The following is a 14833-nucleotide window of genomic DNA, read 5'->3' as shown; positions in this document are numbered from 1 at the left end:
AAGCACATTTTTTCTGGTTAACACAGGAGTGAATAGGGAGCGTTGGCACAAATATTTAGATGTTTACAGTCCATGTACTTATCTGTTTGAATAGATAATTTGCTGTTTCCTGATGAGTGATTCAATGGGAGGAGCCCTCAGTGTCACAGGATGGATGACCGGGGTAAACTCATCACGTCACAGCATGGCAACACCACTTAATTACTAGTGAAAGGGTGAACTCTCCACAGTCTACTTGTGCTGAATGAATCCGGGATTAAAGGAGCATACCAGTGACATTAATGTTCTTTTGACATTTTATTTCGTCGTGAATAGTTTGACTATTTTCCAAACTGTACTGCAATATTTTTGCAAATGTTTTGAAGCCTTGAGTCTGGCCTTTTAGCGGTCACCATCTTGGTTTTTAGCAACCAGAAGTGACATGAGAGAGTGAAGCTAAGTCCAACCGAGCGCTGCATGAGACATGACAAAATGTTACTATTAACTTCCATTGACTGAAAACACACTGTGGAAAGGGTTAAAGTTGAAAAAAACACAGGCCACTCCCTGACTGGACAACGCCGTTGTCAATCAAGGTAGCCCGCCCTAAAGCATTCCCTGCTTTATGTCATCTTGTGACCTCTAAGACTTGTGCTGGGGACCCTTGGACCGCCTTGACCCCCACTGCTGTAGACAGCCATTTCCATCCATTTCCATGTGGCATGAAAATCAATTGGCAGACTCTTGAAACTAGCTTGTTCTTGATTTGCGTAATTCATCACTGTGAACACCGGCATGTCAAATATAATGCAGCGAAAGATTCAAAAAGCCTGCTGAATGATTTTCATACAATTTAGAAATGAATTGAAATCAATGGCCGCCTGGAAAGTAGGAAAACAAATAAAGGCGTTTAGATGTTACATACAAAACACATGATGTTCTTCTAAAATAGAATACATTGTTATAGATCAAACTACCCAAAAATATATATGTCAATAATCACATTTTGACACAAATACAGCAGCTAGATTCAAATGCTGTTTACAAGTTTTGAGCTTAGTAATAATCAAAAATATAATATCAAAATATACACAATGATAGAACAGTATGACTGAGACCATTCAGCATAACGAGTACCTTTGAACCTTTTGAACCTTTTGTACAGTTTGTACGGAGAGGTGGAGTCTTGGCTAAAGGACTTCCACGTGTAATGGGATTTTGACGGATTTTGACTAAAGTAGAGAGTCCTTCTTTCACCGTGAATAAAGAGCAACCTGAAGGCAAACAAACTCAACAAAGACGACGAGGATTGTGGGATGCGTGAAGCCTCTGAGTTGAGATGAGCGTTGAAGGCCGCTGTGGTTTTTTATTGACGCCGCTGAGTGAAACGTGCCAATAGTCGGGCCATACATTGCAACACTGTCACACAGTGCATCATTAAACAGATCCATAAAACGGACCACATTTTAATGACAAATGCGCTGATCTGAGATAAGTATAAATACTGTGTAATTCAGCGAGGTTTCATGCCTGGTTAAGCATGTACATCTTTTGGCGGCCCACTAACTGATAGTACTTTGGTGCAATATTTCAGAGCACATCAACATTCGGGTGAAATTAACTCTGATGTGTGAGCAGACCCGGGTCTAGCACTCCAAACTGTCTCGTGATTATATCGAGATAGATAGAGCGAGTCGTGCACAAAACTCCCCACAATCTACAAGCTGCCCTGGAAAATTTAAATACGCCTGGGCACGAAAAAAAAAACACAAAAAAAAGGGAGAATCATTCTCTAATGTTTGTGCTGCTGGGAAATAGGTAATAGATGCAATGTGCCGAGAGTGTCTTTGGGAGGCAGTTGGTTTGGTCTCTTGTCTGATTACTAAATTCAGGGTTGATATACAGATGTAAATATGCTGCTTAGAAGCCCCCTCCTCCTGCTCTACAACGCCTCCCTCCCTCTTCTCTTCCATCTGGCACACAATAGTTTAAAATTCTTAATCCATGAGCAACCATTGAACATTAGTGAATTGCAAATTACAGATGTTTTACTGTCTCTCCCTCTTCTTTTTTTTCTGTTTTGATCTGTGCATCCCACTGTCACTCAGTGTCGCGTACGCATCCCTCGCTCCTCTGCCTTCATTAGACACCCTGTGCCATCATGGCACCATATGACACTGTCATCATTTGGTAATTAAACCTTTGCTCGTTTAAATATGAAAGCTGGCAAGGGTGTGATCGTAAACAATGTTGCTCAAACCATATTTTCCGGACTAAATGAGAATTCGAGCAACATTATGCCAGAGATTAAGGTTTTTTTCTTCTTCTTTCTATCTTCACTTAGAGCAAAACAGAAATGAAAAACGAACATTGGAAGACGAAAAGAGTTGCTCTCGTGCCAAACACATCAGACTGTCAGACATTAAAATTCATATAAAGAGATATTTTATTTAAAGCACAAAACAATGCACTTTAAAAACAAACTCTAGCTTTGTGTCAATTTGTGGGATTAATAATACTTTATTAAATGAATGTGACACCAGAAAAGTATTTATTTTTTTATGCTCATAGTCACAGATTACAGCTCTCTTCTTCCAGTCCAGAATAGTAAACCAGTAGCTGACAACTTCCAACACCAGTATGTGCATGCTGACGTCATGGTGGCAGAGGGATCTTTAAATTCCACATTTAAATGTTGAGCACGGGACATAACATCGGTGTTGCACTCTTCTATCCTCTAAACACAGTTATGTGCTTGATCATGTTGCACCACCAGACAATAAAATCTTGCTTGAGGACAAGCGTCACCATCTCCCAGATTCTCATCTAAATTCACACAGGCCTCCATCACTGGAGATTTAGCCAAATGGCTGTGGAGAGGAGGAATGCCCGAACCATTACAAGCCAAACTACTGGCTTTTTATTGCCACTAAACAATCTTCCTTGGAGCCGTCCTTTAGCATCTACCTCCTGAGCTCGGAGCTGGTGAGAAAGTGCGTGGGAGGAGGCCATTCAGTCACATTATGGCTTTCCATAGATCAAGGTCACAATTTTCATGATCATTACACCACTGAAGGTGACAGGAAGCATTTACAGAAGTGATCAGGAGCTTATGTGGGAGTTGCTCATCCGTAGATTTCTGGGGAGAGGAATATATGTGTACACACACAGCACTCACACACTCACACACACACACACAAACTAATCAGCAAATGTGCAGCTGACATTCCTCATATTATCATATCATCATTAAAATGAAGACAACCGGCAAAGACAAAGAGGGGAAATTAAAGAAATCAACTTGTGTGTGGAAAAAAAAAACACACATTTGTGAGTTCAAAGCCTGCCACCAGGAGGTGACTGCTACATTATGCATTCACATGCCATAGGCTAACACATGTCAGCGGCCCACTGGACAGAAGCTCTGTTTCCCATATTGCTGACATGTGATTGGAAGCTGTTGGCTGTCTGGTTGGGACAGAGGCAGCTGGCGCAACACCTCCGAGCCGCCTCGGGCTGCACACACACACACACACACACACACTGAAGGATCCAGACGTGGGATCAGCTTCTCCCACGGTGATGAACCCAGGGCCTTAAGGGAGGACTGGTGTGTGCTGCCTTTATCCACCGGAGGAGAGGCTTCTCTGGTGGCTGTTTGTAGATTGAAATTGTTGGTGTTTGTCTTGTGACTTGCTTCTATAAATTATTAATACAAAAAAATTAAGGACATGTCATAGTTGAATATCAGGATGAACTTTTGTGTAAAAAAGTTAAGATACATCTCTCACAATATTCCTGACTTTAGTTTCCAATGCCCTACAAAATGTTGTACTGTAACGCCTCTTCATGCAGCCTTTGTTAAGTTCCAACCAGAGGGGAACACATTTAACTATTCATGTGGAAAGTTTGATGGGGGAAGAGAAGGGATTTAGCCCTTGTTCCCAGTACAATAAATGCAACACGGAGAATACTTTGGAAAATGACAGGATACAGTCCTATTTTTAATCCAGCACTGCAGGGCATCTTTAACAATTACATGCAAATCTGCATAATGAATGAGGAGCAAGTGTGTATTGAGGTCTTTGGCGCTTTAATAAACGTAGTGTGTTAAAGCATGGGAGGTGGAAAGTATACTTTGAATATTTATGGTAATTTAGATTATTTTGTTTGGTTGGCTACAAGAAAAAAGAGAAAATAGCTTTTGTACAGTAGATATAACAGCTCTTAATCATGATAATGACAACAATAACAATGATAACAATAATAATATGGAATGTTACTTTTTGTAATTTGGCCTTTCTTTCACGTTTAAATGCAAATGAGATGTTAATTTTTCTTAATGATTTGCTGAACCTGAGGCATGGAAAAGCTCAGAAACTCAACTGTCTGACTGCTTTTGTGCTCAGGGTATGAAAAGTAATTTAACAAAGTGTTTTCTAATCAAAGTAATGTAACCTGATCTCACGTGCATTTGGATCTTTAATACAATACAAAATCCCTGGAACCACTCAGTCCACGTGTGCGTGTGTGCGTGCGCGCGAGCGAGCGAGCGTGTGTGTGTGTGTGTGTGTGTGTGTGTGTGTGTGTGTGTGTGTGTTGGGGACAGACTAATGACGGGACAGATCATCAGCTGAACAGCCAACCTGCCAACATGCAGATATCAGAATAATTTAATTGGAGTTACCCGTTTTAAAGAGTGCGAGCAGCTTAACAGTACTTCCTGTGTGTGTGTTTTATCATCTGAAATATGACCCTGAACTTCCGCTTTGACGTTTACGTCTATTCTTAATTTTTGATGATTCCCCATGAAAGACAGTAAACGGTTAAATTGGCTCCATTAAACTGACACGTTTATTCATGAGTGTACTTCAAAAACAGTTTTAAATATCAGGTGGCAGCAAATTGCCCCTCGAGCCACAAATAGAAACGAAAAGCCGACTTCGGTTTCATATTACATGTGTTTGAATTCACCCTTTAAAAATGTATGTCAGCTTTTAAAATGTCTTCCACAAACCAAAAACAGCATTTTCTGATCAAAATAATTGGCTTTACCCACCAAAACATTCCTGAACTCAAGGAATACGACAAAAATCAAATAAATACATGTATTGTTAATGTGTGAGGTGGCCTGGTCGATCGTCTCAATTTTTCTCAATTCTGCCAGTCACGTGAACTATATGTGAAAGCTGATAATGTATGTGTTGTGTGGACTTTGAATATTGGCAAATGCACGGTTTTGACATAATGCATGTTATTCCATTCATTAACAGAAAATATTGTTTGTTTGAAAAAAAATGTGATGCATCGTAGCCTGACAACTATAATGACAAAATAACGATTGATTACAATAATGCTTATAATAATCCTAGAATATAATCAGAATTTGTAGATATTACTGGAAAATTGCAGGGACATTATATCATACATCTACAGAATAGTGATTTTTCGTTATGAGATGCTGAAGAGGACCAGTGAGTGTGTGTTTAAATCAATAGGCCACATTCTAAGGGTTATAATGAGTTTATAACTCTGCAATATTCAACATACAATCCGTTTTTACTGCATTGTACAGGAAACAGACGCTCAAATAACTGATGAAAAACTATATAAAATATATTTTTTAAAGAGCATTGTTTGCTGTATATGCATGATCCTCCACAGAACAAATACACATATAAATAAATAAATACAACTAATGATAAGAAACATAGATCACGTTGTAATTTTACATTTAAACGAGGGGATCAATGGAAAACAGTTGTAATGATCCAATTAATTATGGGCAAAATTAAAAGCAAGTGCAAAATCAATCTTTCACGGTGTCGAGGATGGAATCAAATTGATGCTCCATCTGTTCACGCCAGCAAAGATGTGTAGCCCGGAGTATTTGTAGCTGCTCGCTGCTGGAGCACATGAACACATGAGGAAATCCAAAATACACAAGAGATATGTGTGTTAGTGTTATGGATTAAATATAGGTGGATGCTGCAGCTGAACTTCTGACTCCTCCCGTTTCATTAAAAAATTAAACACCTAATGTTATAATGATTACTCATTTGCATGCATACATGAGGTTAACTATATATATTGTGTACACATTTTAGTCAAATAAAGTGCCCCAACAGACTTAAAATATATTATGTATTTTTAGCATGCAGAATCATTTACATGTTGGACATTAATCTCCGATTTACCGAATGTGCAAATAGTCCCAAAATCAACCTTGATGTCGCCACAAATCACCATAACTCTCCTGACAAGACCCCTCCCTTCAATCGAAAAGGATTAATATTCAACTTACAACCAGTAGTGTCAGCTCCCCTCTGCAGGGAAACTCAGATCGATTGGTGACGTTGGAATAACGCGAGACAACCAAGCAGAGTCTAAAGGGGAGGAAGAAGAAAAAAAAAACAACAACATTAAATGACACCTAGCCTCTCTCCCCCCTCTAGAAATCAAAGTGCTTTACCACCATCACCACGCAGACGCCTCGGTCATCCTCGCCTGAAAGTGTGATGTGATGTTCGGCGGGTTGGAGCTGGACCCCTCGGTGCTGCTTATTCTTCTTCTCCTCCTCCTCCTCTTCCTCCTCCTCTTCCTCCATGCCACCTCTCCTCTCTCCTCGCTGCACAGGCCATTAGGAAGCGGGGCAAAAGATAAATTGCTCTCTGTCAATACATTACACCTCTCCTAATGGGTGCAGCCGGGCTCCAAAAACATTTTCCAAACTCTTGACATCGTCTTAAATACTGCAGGTGCACGTCAGTGGAAATCAGTCAGTCATCTATTTAAATTCTTTCAAACTTATTTTTTTTTTTTTAATAAACCTGGTCAATTCGAGCTGCTTTCTGGCGTCAGTGGTCTGATGAATAAAAGTATACTGTCGGTGTTTAATTATTAAAAGGTAAAACTGCATTGCTGCATTGTTTAAATGGTTTTCAGGGGTCTCTGACCCCGTGTTAGCAGCTGAATGGGGCGACCCCCTTCCTAAAAAGAGAGGAGTTTATAAGGCCCGTCTGACGCCACCCCGCACGTGCTGCTCAAACACAAACCAAACAAAATATAAACGTGAAAGGTGTGTATTCGTTTGGATGTGTGGTTAAAAAAACAACAACAACAACAACATCGATTTCAGTATTTTGTTTTCTACCCCCCTCAAATTGTGGGGAGCAAGAGGGCACTAGGGAGAAAACTGAGGGAGGGGGTGATGGTGGTGGTGGGGGTCTTATAGGGGGGGGAGAGGAGAGAAAAAAAGAATGTAGCTTTAAGGGAAATGTGCAACCGGCTGTGAAATTACAGCCTATAGTGCTACATATTGTACCAGAAGCTCACTCCAAAAACAGTAACAAAAAGAGAAATCATCCCCTAACCTGACCAGGAGGCAGAGCGCGAGACGTCTGCCCCTAAGAGATGCCCCCCCCCCCCCCCCACACACACACCCCCAACAACACCAACAGCCCCCCACCCCGAAAAAATTGTCAAATATGTGGCGAGAGCGCGTGCTAATAGCAAGGACATTTAGACTGTCACCTAAAATTATGAATTGAGTTGCCTATTACTGTGATTTGATTATGGTTTATAATTTGTATAATTGTTTCTTAAATCATCGCTATTATTGTTATTATTTATTATTTTGTATGTATTTGTTTTTGTATTTATATTATATATATATATATATATATATATATATATATATATATATATAAATATATATATATATATATAAATATATATTCATGTATTTTGACGGGTCTTTGCTTGCATTGCTACGCCTTGAAACACACTAACGTTGTTGTTGTTGTTTACAAATGTAATTTAATTATATATAAATGTATTCTGTAATTAAAATAACCATTTCTTTCCATTTGAGATATTACAAATACTTGCGTAAAATATGATATTAATGGGATCCAAAACGAAACATCTTGACTTCCACATGCCTCCATCATGCTTTGTTTAGTTTAAATTCCCAGTCAGAGGACTTCCTATGCAGGTGTAGGCCGAGTCTTATTTGCTGTTTAATTCTTTGAAAACACCTTGCATGGATCTATGGCTCATGGATTATTGTTCAATATTTCGTCTTCTCTGTTTGATCACGAGCACTCAAAGTGCAGCCCAAGTTTTACTTTATTGGACTATACTTTGGCAGCGCCTTTAAATTTGAGAAACTATACAGCGCCATCTACAGAAGCTAAACGGCACTGCTGCATGCAGATCAGTTTCACCTCCACCCTCGAACCACCACCACTGCTTCCAGTTTGGACCACTGCAATCATCACACCATCAGCCGAATGTAAAAAAGGGCAATACATCTGCATTTAACAGAAATGAGCCCACATTTTTTACATTTTATATCTAATTAGAACCAGAAATAAAGCTAGAAACACATTATGTTAGGCCTACTTGGGTTCCAGGGTGGACATAAAAAGAGATGAGCAACACAATTAAATTAAAAGATTAAATTAAAAAGAAGATTTAAAAGAACGATGGAGCTAAATCCGGATTGTGAGGACAAATAGAGATCCTGTATATATTCCCAGAGACAGGCTGTTAGTCCGTGCAGTACAGGGAAAACGAGAAAGAAACACAAACACAAATATAAAAAAAAACCTCTTTCATTGATTCAAAACTTCCAGTAAGCGAGCATATAATTCACAGCGGTTTTAATGTCTAATAAACTGGTATTTCTAACTCCGAATCTCCCTCCCCTTCCTGCCGGAGTGTCAGACCCAGAGACCTCCTCATTTGGACCCCCGATTTTTTTTTTTTTTTTTTTTAGCGTTAGCGAATCACAAAGTGTTGGCATCTATTGCCTTTGTCTGACAAGTCATCCATATAAGAAAAAGGGGGGTCTGCAGAGGGGAGTGGGGGGGGGGGGGGGGGGGGGGGGGGGGGGGAGAGAGAGAGAAGAGGGGAGGGTTGCAGCTTTTAGAACCACAGACACAGAGAGAGGCTTCATTCCCAGCCCAAAGATCCAGCATAACGCATCCAGCGCCGAGGAGGAAAAAAAAAAAAAACCGATGTGTGTGCGCGCACATTTCCTCCGCCCGGTTTGACGCGTGAAATCAAGGCCACCAGGATTGAGGAGATACCGGGGCCCGACTGCACGCTTGGACCTCAACGTTTCGTTTTTCCAAGAAGCTGCTCGCTGGCATGCTGTGAGACTTACCTCCGCTCGCCCGAGGCTTTTTTTTGTTGTTGAAAAAAAAACAAAAAAAAACAATACCGACAAAACTCACCACAGGTCGCGTTCCTTTGAAACAATCCTCCGGTCATGCTGCGCACCTGCCAGACCTCCGCTCCCGGAACGGACTGTTGAAGAAAAAGACAAGGCAACTTTTTGGGGAAGAAGTTGCCATCGGCTCGGTCGTCGAAGCGAGGGTGGAGGGGCCAACTAAGTCCCTCCATCGAGTAGAGACACCTTTTTTTCTTCACATTTTCATCCTCGATAGGACGTCGAAACGGCGGCTTCGGTTGATTATCACTCTTTCCTTTGCTATCCAATGGATATTCACTGCAAAGCGGACCCCTTCACGGCGATGCACTGTAAGTAGCACGACACCACTTTCCCCGCAGCTTTGACATGCGGATAGAAATAAGAAGAAGAATGTGTCATTTCTGCATGTTACCAAAAGGCCTGCAGCAGAAAGCATATAGAGGGACCTTTATGAGCCGAGCGCATAAATGGAGCATAAATGCAGTATTAAACTGAGCAACGTGGAAACATAAGGACAATAGTGGATTAAATCGTTTTATGTGAGTAAATTGCAGCCAATATTCTGCTTAAGTAATCTGTACACATATAATGAATGGCAACATTACTTCTGGAAACATGCAACGATGTGCAGAAATTAAACTTGTCATTGTAAACAAAGAGCATGCGTTTTGCAGGTACTCTGTAATTTACACGTGTATCACTCCAGCTTCCCGCGCAGGGTGTATGTGTGTGTGCGTGTGTGTGCGTGTGTGCGTGTGTGTGTGTGTGTGTGTGAGAGAGAGAGAGAGAGAGAGAGAGAGAGAGAGAGAGAGAGAGAGAGAGAGAGAGAGAGAGAGAGAGAGAGAGAGAGAGAGAGAGAGGGGTGTGTGTGTGTGTGTGTGTGTGTTTGGGCCTGATAAGTCAGTTACACATCTATTATTCAAATTATTCAAATAATTCAAATACTCTGCGAGGTCTGCGAGTCCAACATAAGTCCACATACAGTACTTGTAATTTGGTGAATGTGTGTGAATTATTGATGAACTCTTCGTTTACTAAATAATATGTAATATGAGTAATCAAAGCTCGTTCAATTATTTAAAATTACCGTGCTGGGAAAATGAGGGAGCTTGTAACGTAATAGCCATAACATGAGCCGTGGAGCTGCTGAGAAAATATTAGGTCCGTTAGAAACTTTGAAGTTCTGGAGACCAACATTAATGTATATTAATAAATAAAAAAGCAATATGACACAGACTTTTGAGGGGCAATGCAGGTTGAATTTATTTTAACAAAATATGTACAATAACATTGTGACTGATGAAAAATAATATGCTGATTGAGTAGATGTACAGTACTTGTATACAATCTTGTTTTATTTCTTTAAAAAAAATTATTATTATAAAGACAGTATTATAATTAATCGTAATGTAAAATGTCAGATACATTGTTTTAAACACAAAAGGTACACATGCAAGCCAACAAGCATTGACAAAAACGAACAGATAAATAGGTCAAATTTTCAGCTGCAATGTTAATTTTTGCTTCGTTAAAAAAAATACAAACATACACATTCATTATGAACACTTGGTTAACAGTGCTGTGATACTCTACTCTTCACTCACCAACATATCCAAATCCCTTTTTTACCCATTCATTATTTATAATTATTTGGAATAATAGTGGATGACTGACAACATATTCATATCATGGCCATTGGGCTGTATTTATAACACGTTTAAGACACACACAAATAAGGAGCCTGCATAATATTTTTAAAATAATAATCTCTTCTTCTTTTTTATGCTCAAGTGCAGCATTTCGTGCATCCTTAAAGGCTTCCTCACAATACCCTAAATACATCCACCTGCTCCATGAAGGAAACGGACCTTCACTTTAGATTTGCGATCTGCAATAATTACAAAACAAACTCACCTGCGCCGTCCTCTCCGTGACGACCTTATGTAATGTTACGCTCGTGTGTGTGTTGCTGTTGTATCCCACGTAGGGCACGGGGGTGTGAACCAGCTCGGCGGGGTGTTTGTGAACGGCAGACCCCTCCCGGACGTGGTCAGGCAGCGGATAGTGGAGCTGGCCCACCAGGGCGTCCGGCCCTGCGACATCTCCAGACAGCTGCGGGTCAGCCACGGCTGCGTCAGCAAGATCCTGGGCAGGTGGGTGAACACTCTCCGGACAAGCCCTGCAGCCAGGTACACTCTGCTGGGTGCGGGGAGGTGGATGGATATGCACGATGTACAGTGGTGGAGGTGGAGGAGAGAGCTCAACCTACAAAACTCAGCTCGGTTTTTTTTTTTTTTTAATTCTTAAATACATTGACTCATATTTTAGTCGTCCTAAATTACAGAATATCTATGTATTTGGAAGGTTAGTGGAGTTCAGGTGGGCTTCTCCTCCATTTTGATGTTTACTGAAAAAGATTCAATAGGAATTTTACAGACATACTTTGCCGTGCATGCGCTCATGAGTTTTTCTTGCATTTATTCAAAGATAATATGTGTTTGTTTTGAGACATCATAGACATTTGAAAACGCACAATAGACTCATAAATCCGCAAAATGTGATGTTTTGCTGAAAAGAAAAGTTGACTTTTGGAGACTTTCTTGTTAAAAAAAAAAAAAAATCATTAACTCTCCAGCCTGTGTGTGTGTGTGTGTGTGTGTGCGTGTGTATCAATGCGTTTAAAATGATATTATACGCCTATATTAGGAGGGAGCACAGGTACAATTGCGTCTTAAAAATGGTAAGCTATCATTGGAGAATGTTTATTTTTTATTATTGCAGATACTACGAGACTGGCAGCATCAAACCAGGGGTGATCGGTGGGTCTAAACCGAAAGTGGCCACGCCAAAGGTGGTGGACAAAATCGCAGACTACAAGAGACAGAACCCAACCATGTTCGCCTGGGAGATCAGAGACAGGCTCCTTGCAGAGGGCGTCTGCGACAACGACACGGTTCCCAGCGTCTCGTCCATTAACAGGTAGGACAATTAAAATATAACCCATACATGCGACCTTTCGTTTTTTTTTTTTTAGTTGGGGGGGGGGGGGGGGGGGTCAATTTAGTTTGGTTTAAACACCATGCTGTACACTTTAATGAATACATCATTTACAGCCGTGTGTCTGTAAACGCACCACAGCAGAGTATTGTTTGAGCAACTTTGTGCTGCCCGGCACGCCGATCGTGCACGAGGCTGCCCGCTGGTCTCAGAGGTGCAATTCAATCTTTCAGACCGAACTCCCTCAACAATCAGCAGTACATCCAGGACTGAGTGAATCTGTCGAGATGAAAACCGATCAATATTCGGTGACCAGATCCCGTGGCGCTATAAAGCAGGCCAATTTTCTTTAGCGCATCTAATGTGCTGCACACAGAGAGAGAGAGAGAGAGAGAGAGAGAGAGAGAGAGAGAGCGACACGCCTGCCTTTTCTGCAGGATTTTATTTGGAAGAAAAACGGAATTAAAGGGGAAACAGATTTCGTGAAATATTGCACCGTGTGAAAAATAAAGTGAATAATAAAAAAATATAAACATATTGTGGCAAGAAAAGAAGAAGAAAAAAACCACACCCCGTTTATGAATTAAACTATTAATAATTTAAATCCTTGCATTAATACTCAGGGTGGTATCTTGCTGTAAATAATAACGATGATGATTATGATGATGCATGAAAGTGCAGCATCAATTCTGTTTTGAGTGTGACTTCAAAACACAGGTAAATTATTCATATTTAACACCTCAAAAATCATTATTAATGCTACAATTCTTCAGTTTTCTGAAAGGAATTTATAAACAGCACCATAGTAATAGAGTGTCAGCTACAGGAGGACCCAGGACACCCCCCAACCCCCTTCACCCCACCCCACCCCACCAGAGATCCCTGGTGATGAACTTTGGTTAAGAGGCACTGTTCCATAGAGCCAGCATCAGCATTACATTTTAATGAGCTGATGGGAGAGCATGGACAGCTCCACACAAGACATCTTTTAAATAGAGAAAAGGCTGAAGAAAATTCATTTCATGCTTCGTGGCTGCTTAAAAAGCCCTCTTTAAGGAGGCTCAGACACATGTATGTGATAAATTCAAAATGTACATTAATATCATTAAAAGAGCCCTATGAAGTTTTTTTTTCATTTCCAATTAAAGCTTTCTATTTTGAACCCGTGGTGGGTGGGTGAGGGAGGGGTGGTGGTGGTGGTGGTGGTGGTGGTGGGGGGTGGGGGGTGGGGGGGGGGGGGGGGGGCTTATGTGTCTTTGTTTATGTGGGAAATTAAATTCTGAATACAAAGAACTGTAATTCTATCAGCCAAAATATGAGAGCTACTTTGAATTTCTATTACGGCTTAATGCTGAATATTCTTTCCTTTTATTAAGCAGACGATTTCAATGTGTTGCTCTGTTGCAACACACACACACACACACACACACACACACACACACACACACACACACACACACACACGGAGCACACACTCAAATGAGACGCATTTGTTTAGATTCATCCGGAGGTTAATATTTCGATACATTTCAATGAATTTCTAAAGGAGCAGTCTGCAAAGAAAAAAGAAGAACAAAATCAATGAAAACATCTTCAGTGCTTCAATCACTGGAGCAGACTGCTCCAGATCAGCTGAAGCTACTACAAGTTGTTTGAAAATCACAAGAAAAAGTGTCTTCAAATAAATGACGAGGAGTGTTAAATTGTTGGGTTTCCACAGTTAAGACAATGCAGAAAAAAGCTCAGGACTGGAGCCAAAGCCTTTTCCAGTTGGATGATTCTGACTGGAGCCAGTCGTGGGTTTCTGTGGCAGACAGTCTGACCTCAGGACTGTTGACAAAAGCCGATGCTCAATTTAAACACCTTTCGCCTACATGCATTATTAAATGCTACAGAGATAGTGTTGTACAACAAGTCAGGGCCACCACAACCAACAAGTAACGCTACCCGGTTGGTAGACATACAACAAAAAAAAGGTCCTCAATGGCACTCGATATTATTGATTCAGAAGGAAAGCAATTTTAATATTTCTTCAGGGGATTTTCAGCAACAGCCAGGTCATTAATTCATTCTCCCAAATTGCTTATTCAATATAAAGAACATGGATACCAAATAAAGCCTTTGAATTTATGTAGCAGACACAAGTCAAGGGGTCGAATAACTGTTATGGGGAGAAGTGAAAAAAATTAAAACGTCAATATGCGTTCTTTGGAAAGGCTCGTTGTTAGGTAGCTCTGCCTCGAAGGGGAGTTTTCTTTCTTTCCTTTTTTTTTTATTTGTGACAGTGTTGGATTTTTTTTCCCCTCTGAAGCCTTCTGGCACCTACAGTTACATCAATAACCCAATAATCGGATGCATTTCTTGAAAATATAAGAGGAGTATTTTGCTTCAAAATTGTATTATCTGAGCCTCTGAATATTTTCATTCCACTGAAATAATACAGGCGAAGAATTGAGAACAAAGAAACTAAATCTGAATTGTGCAAAGAGATCCCCCCTAAAAGGCTCCACAGTCCTCATCCAACCCCTTTGTGCTCTAAAATAGCTCTTGTGGCATACATGACGAATAGTTTTAAAGTTTACAAATTATTGTGACAGCTCCCTTTCTTCCCAAGTGCCATTCAGATTAAAGGAATCT

General features: G+C 40.5%; 1 protein-coding gene across 3 annotated transcripts in view; it reads left to right on the top strand.

Annotated features, from left to right (window-relative positions):
- The first annotated feature begins 9479 nt into the window (after positions 1-9479).
- The window catches only part of LOC117748620 (paired box protein Pax-2a-like), a 28169-nt gene continuing 22815 nt past the window's right edge, over positions 9480-14833 (top strand). Inside the window, exons 1-3 of one of the 3 annotated variants that reach the window (XM_034558561.1) lie at positions 9480-9528; positions 11187-11352; positions 11981-12178. In XM_034558561.1, the coding sequence (XP_034414452.1) occupies positions 9486-9528; positions 11187-11352; positions 11981-12178 (407 nt within the window). In that variant the 5' untranslated portion in view covers positions 9480-9485. Of the gene's footprint in view, positions 9529-11174; positions 11353-11980; positions 12179-14833 lie in introns of all 3 variants that reach the window. The other 2 variants (XM_034558559.1, XM_034558560.1) reach the window with 2 other exon arrangements.

This window comes from Cyclopterus lumpus, chromosome 19, assembly GCF_009769545.1.
Source record: "Cyclopterus lumpus isolate fCycLum1 chromosome 19, fCycLum1.pri, whole genome shotgun sequence".
Classification (NCBI taxonomy): Eukaryota; Metazoa; Chordata; class Actinopteri; order Perciformes; family Cyclopteridae; genus Cyclopterus; species Cyclopterus lumpus.
This window is presented reverse-complemented; position numbering and strand designations above follow the sequence as displayed.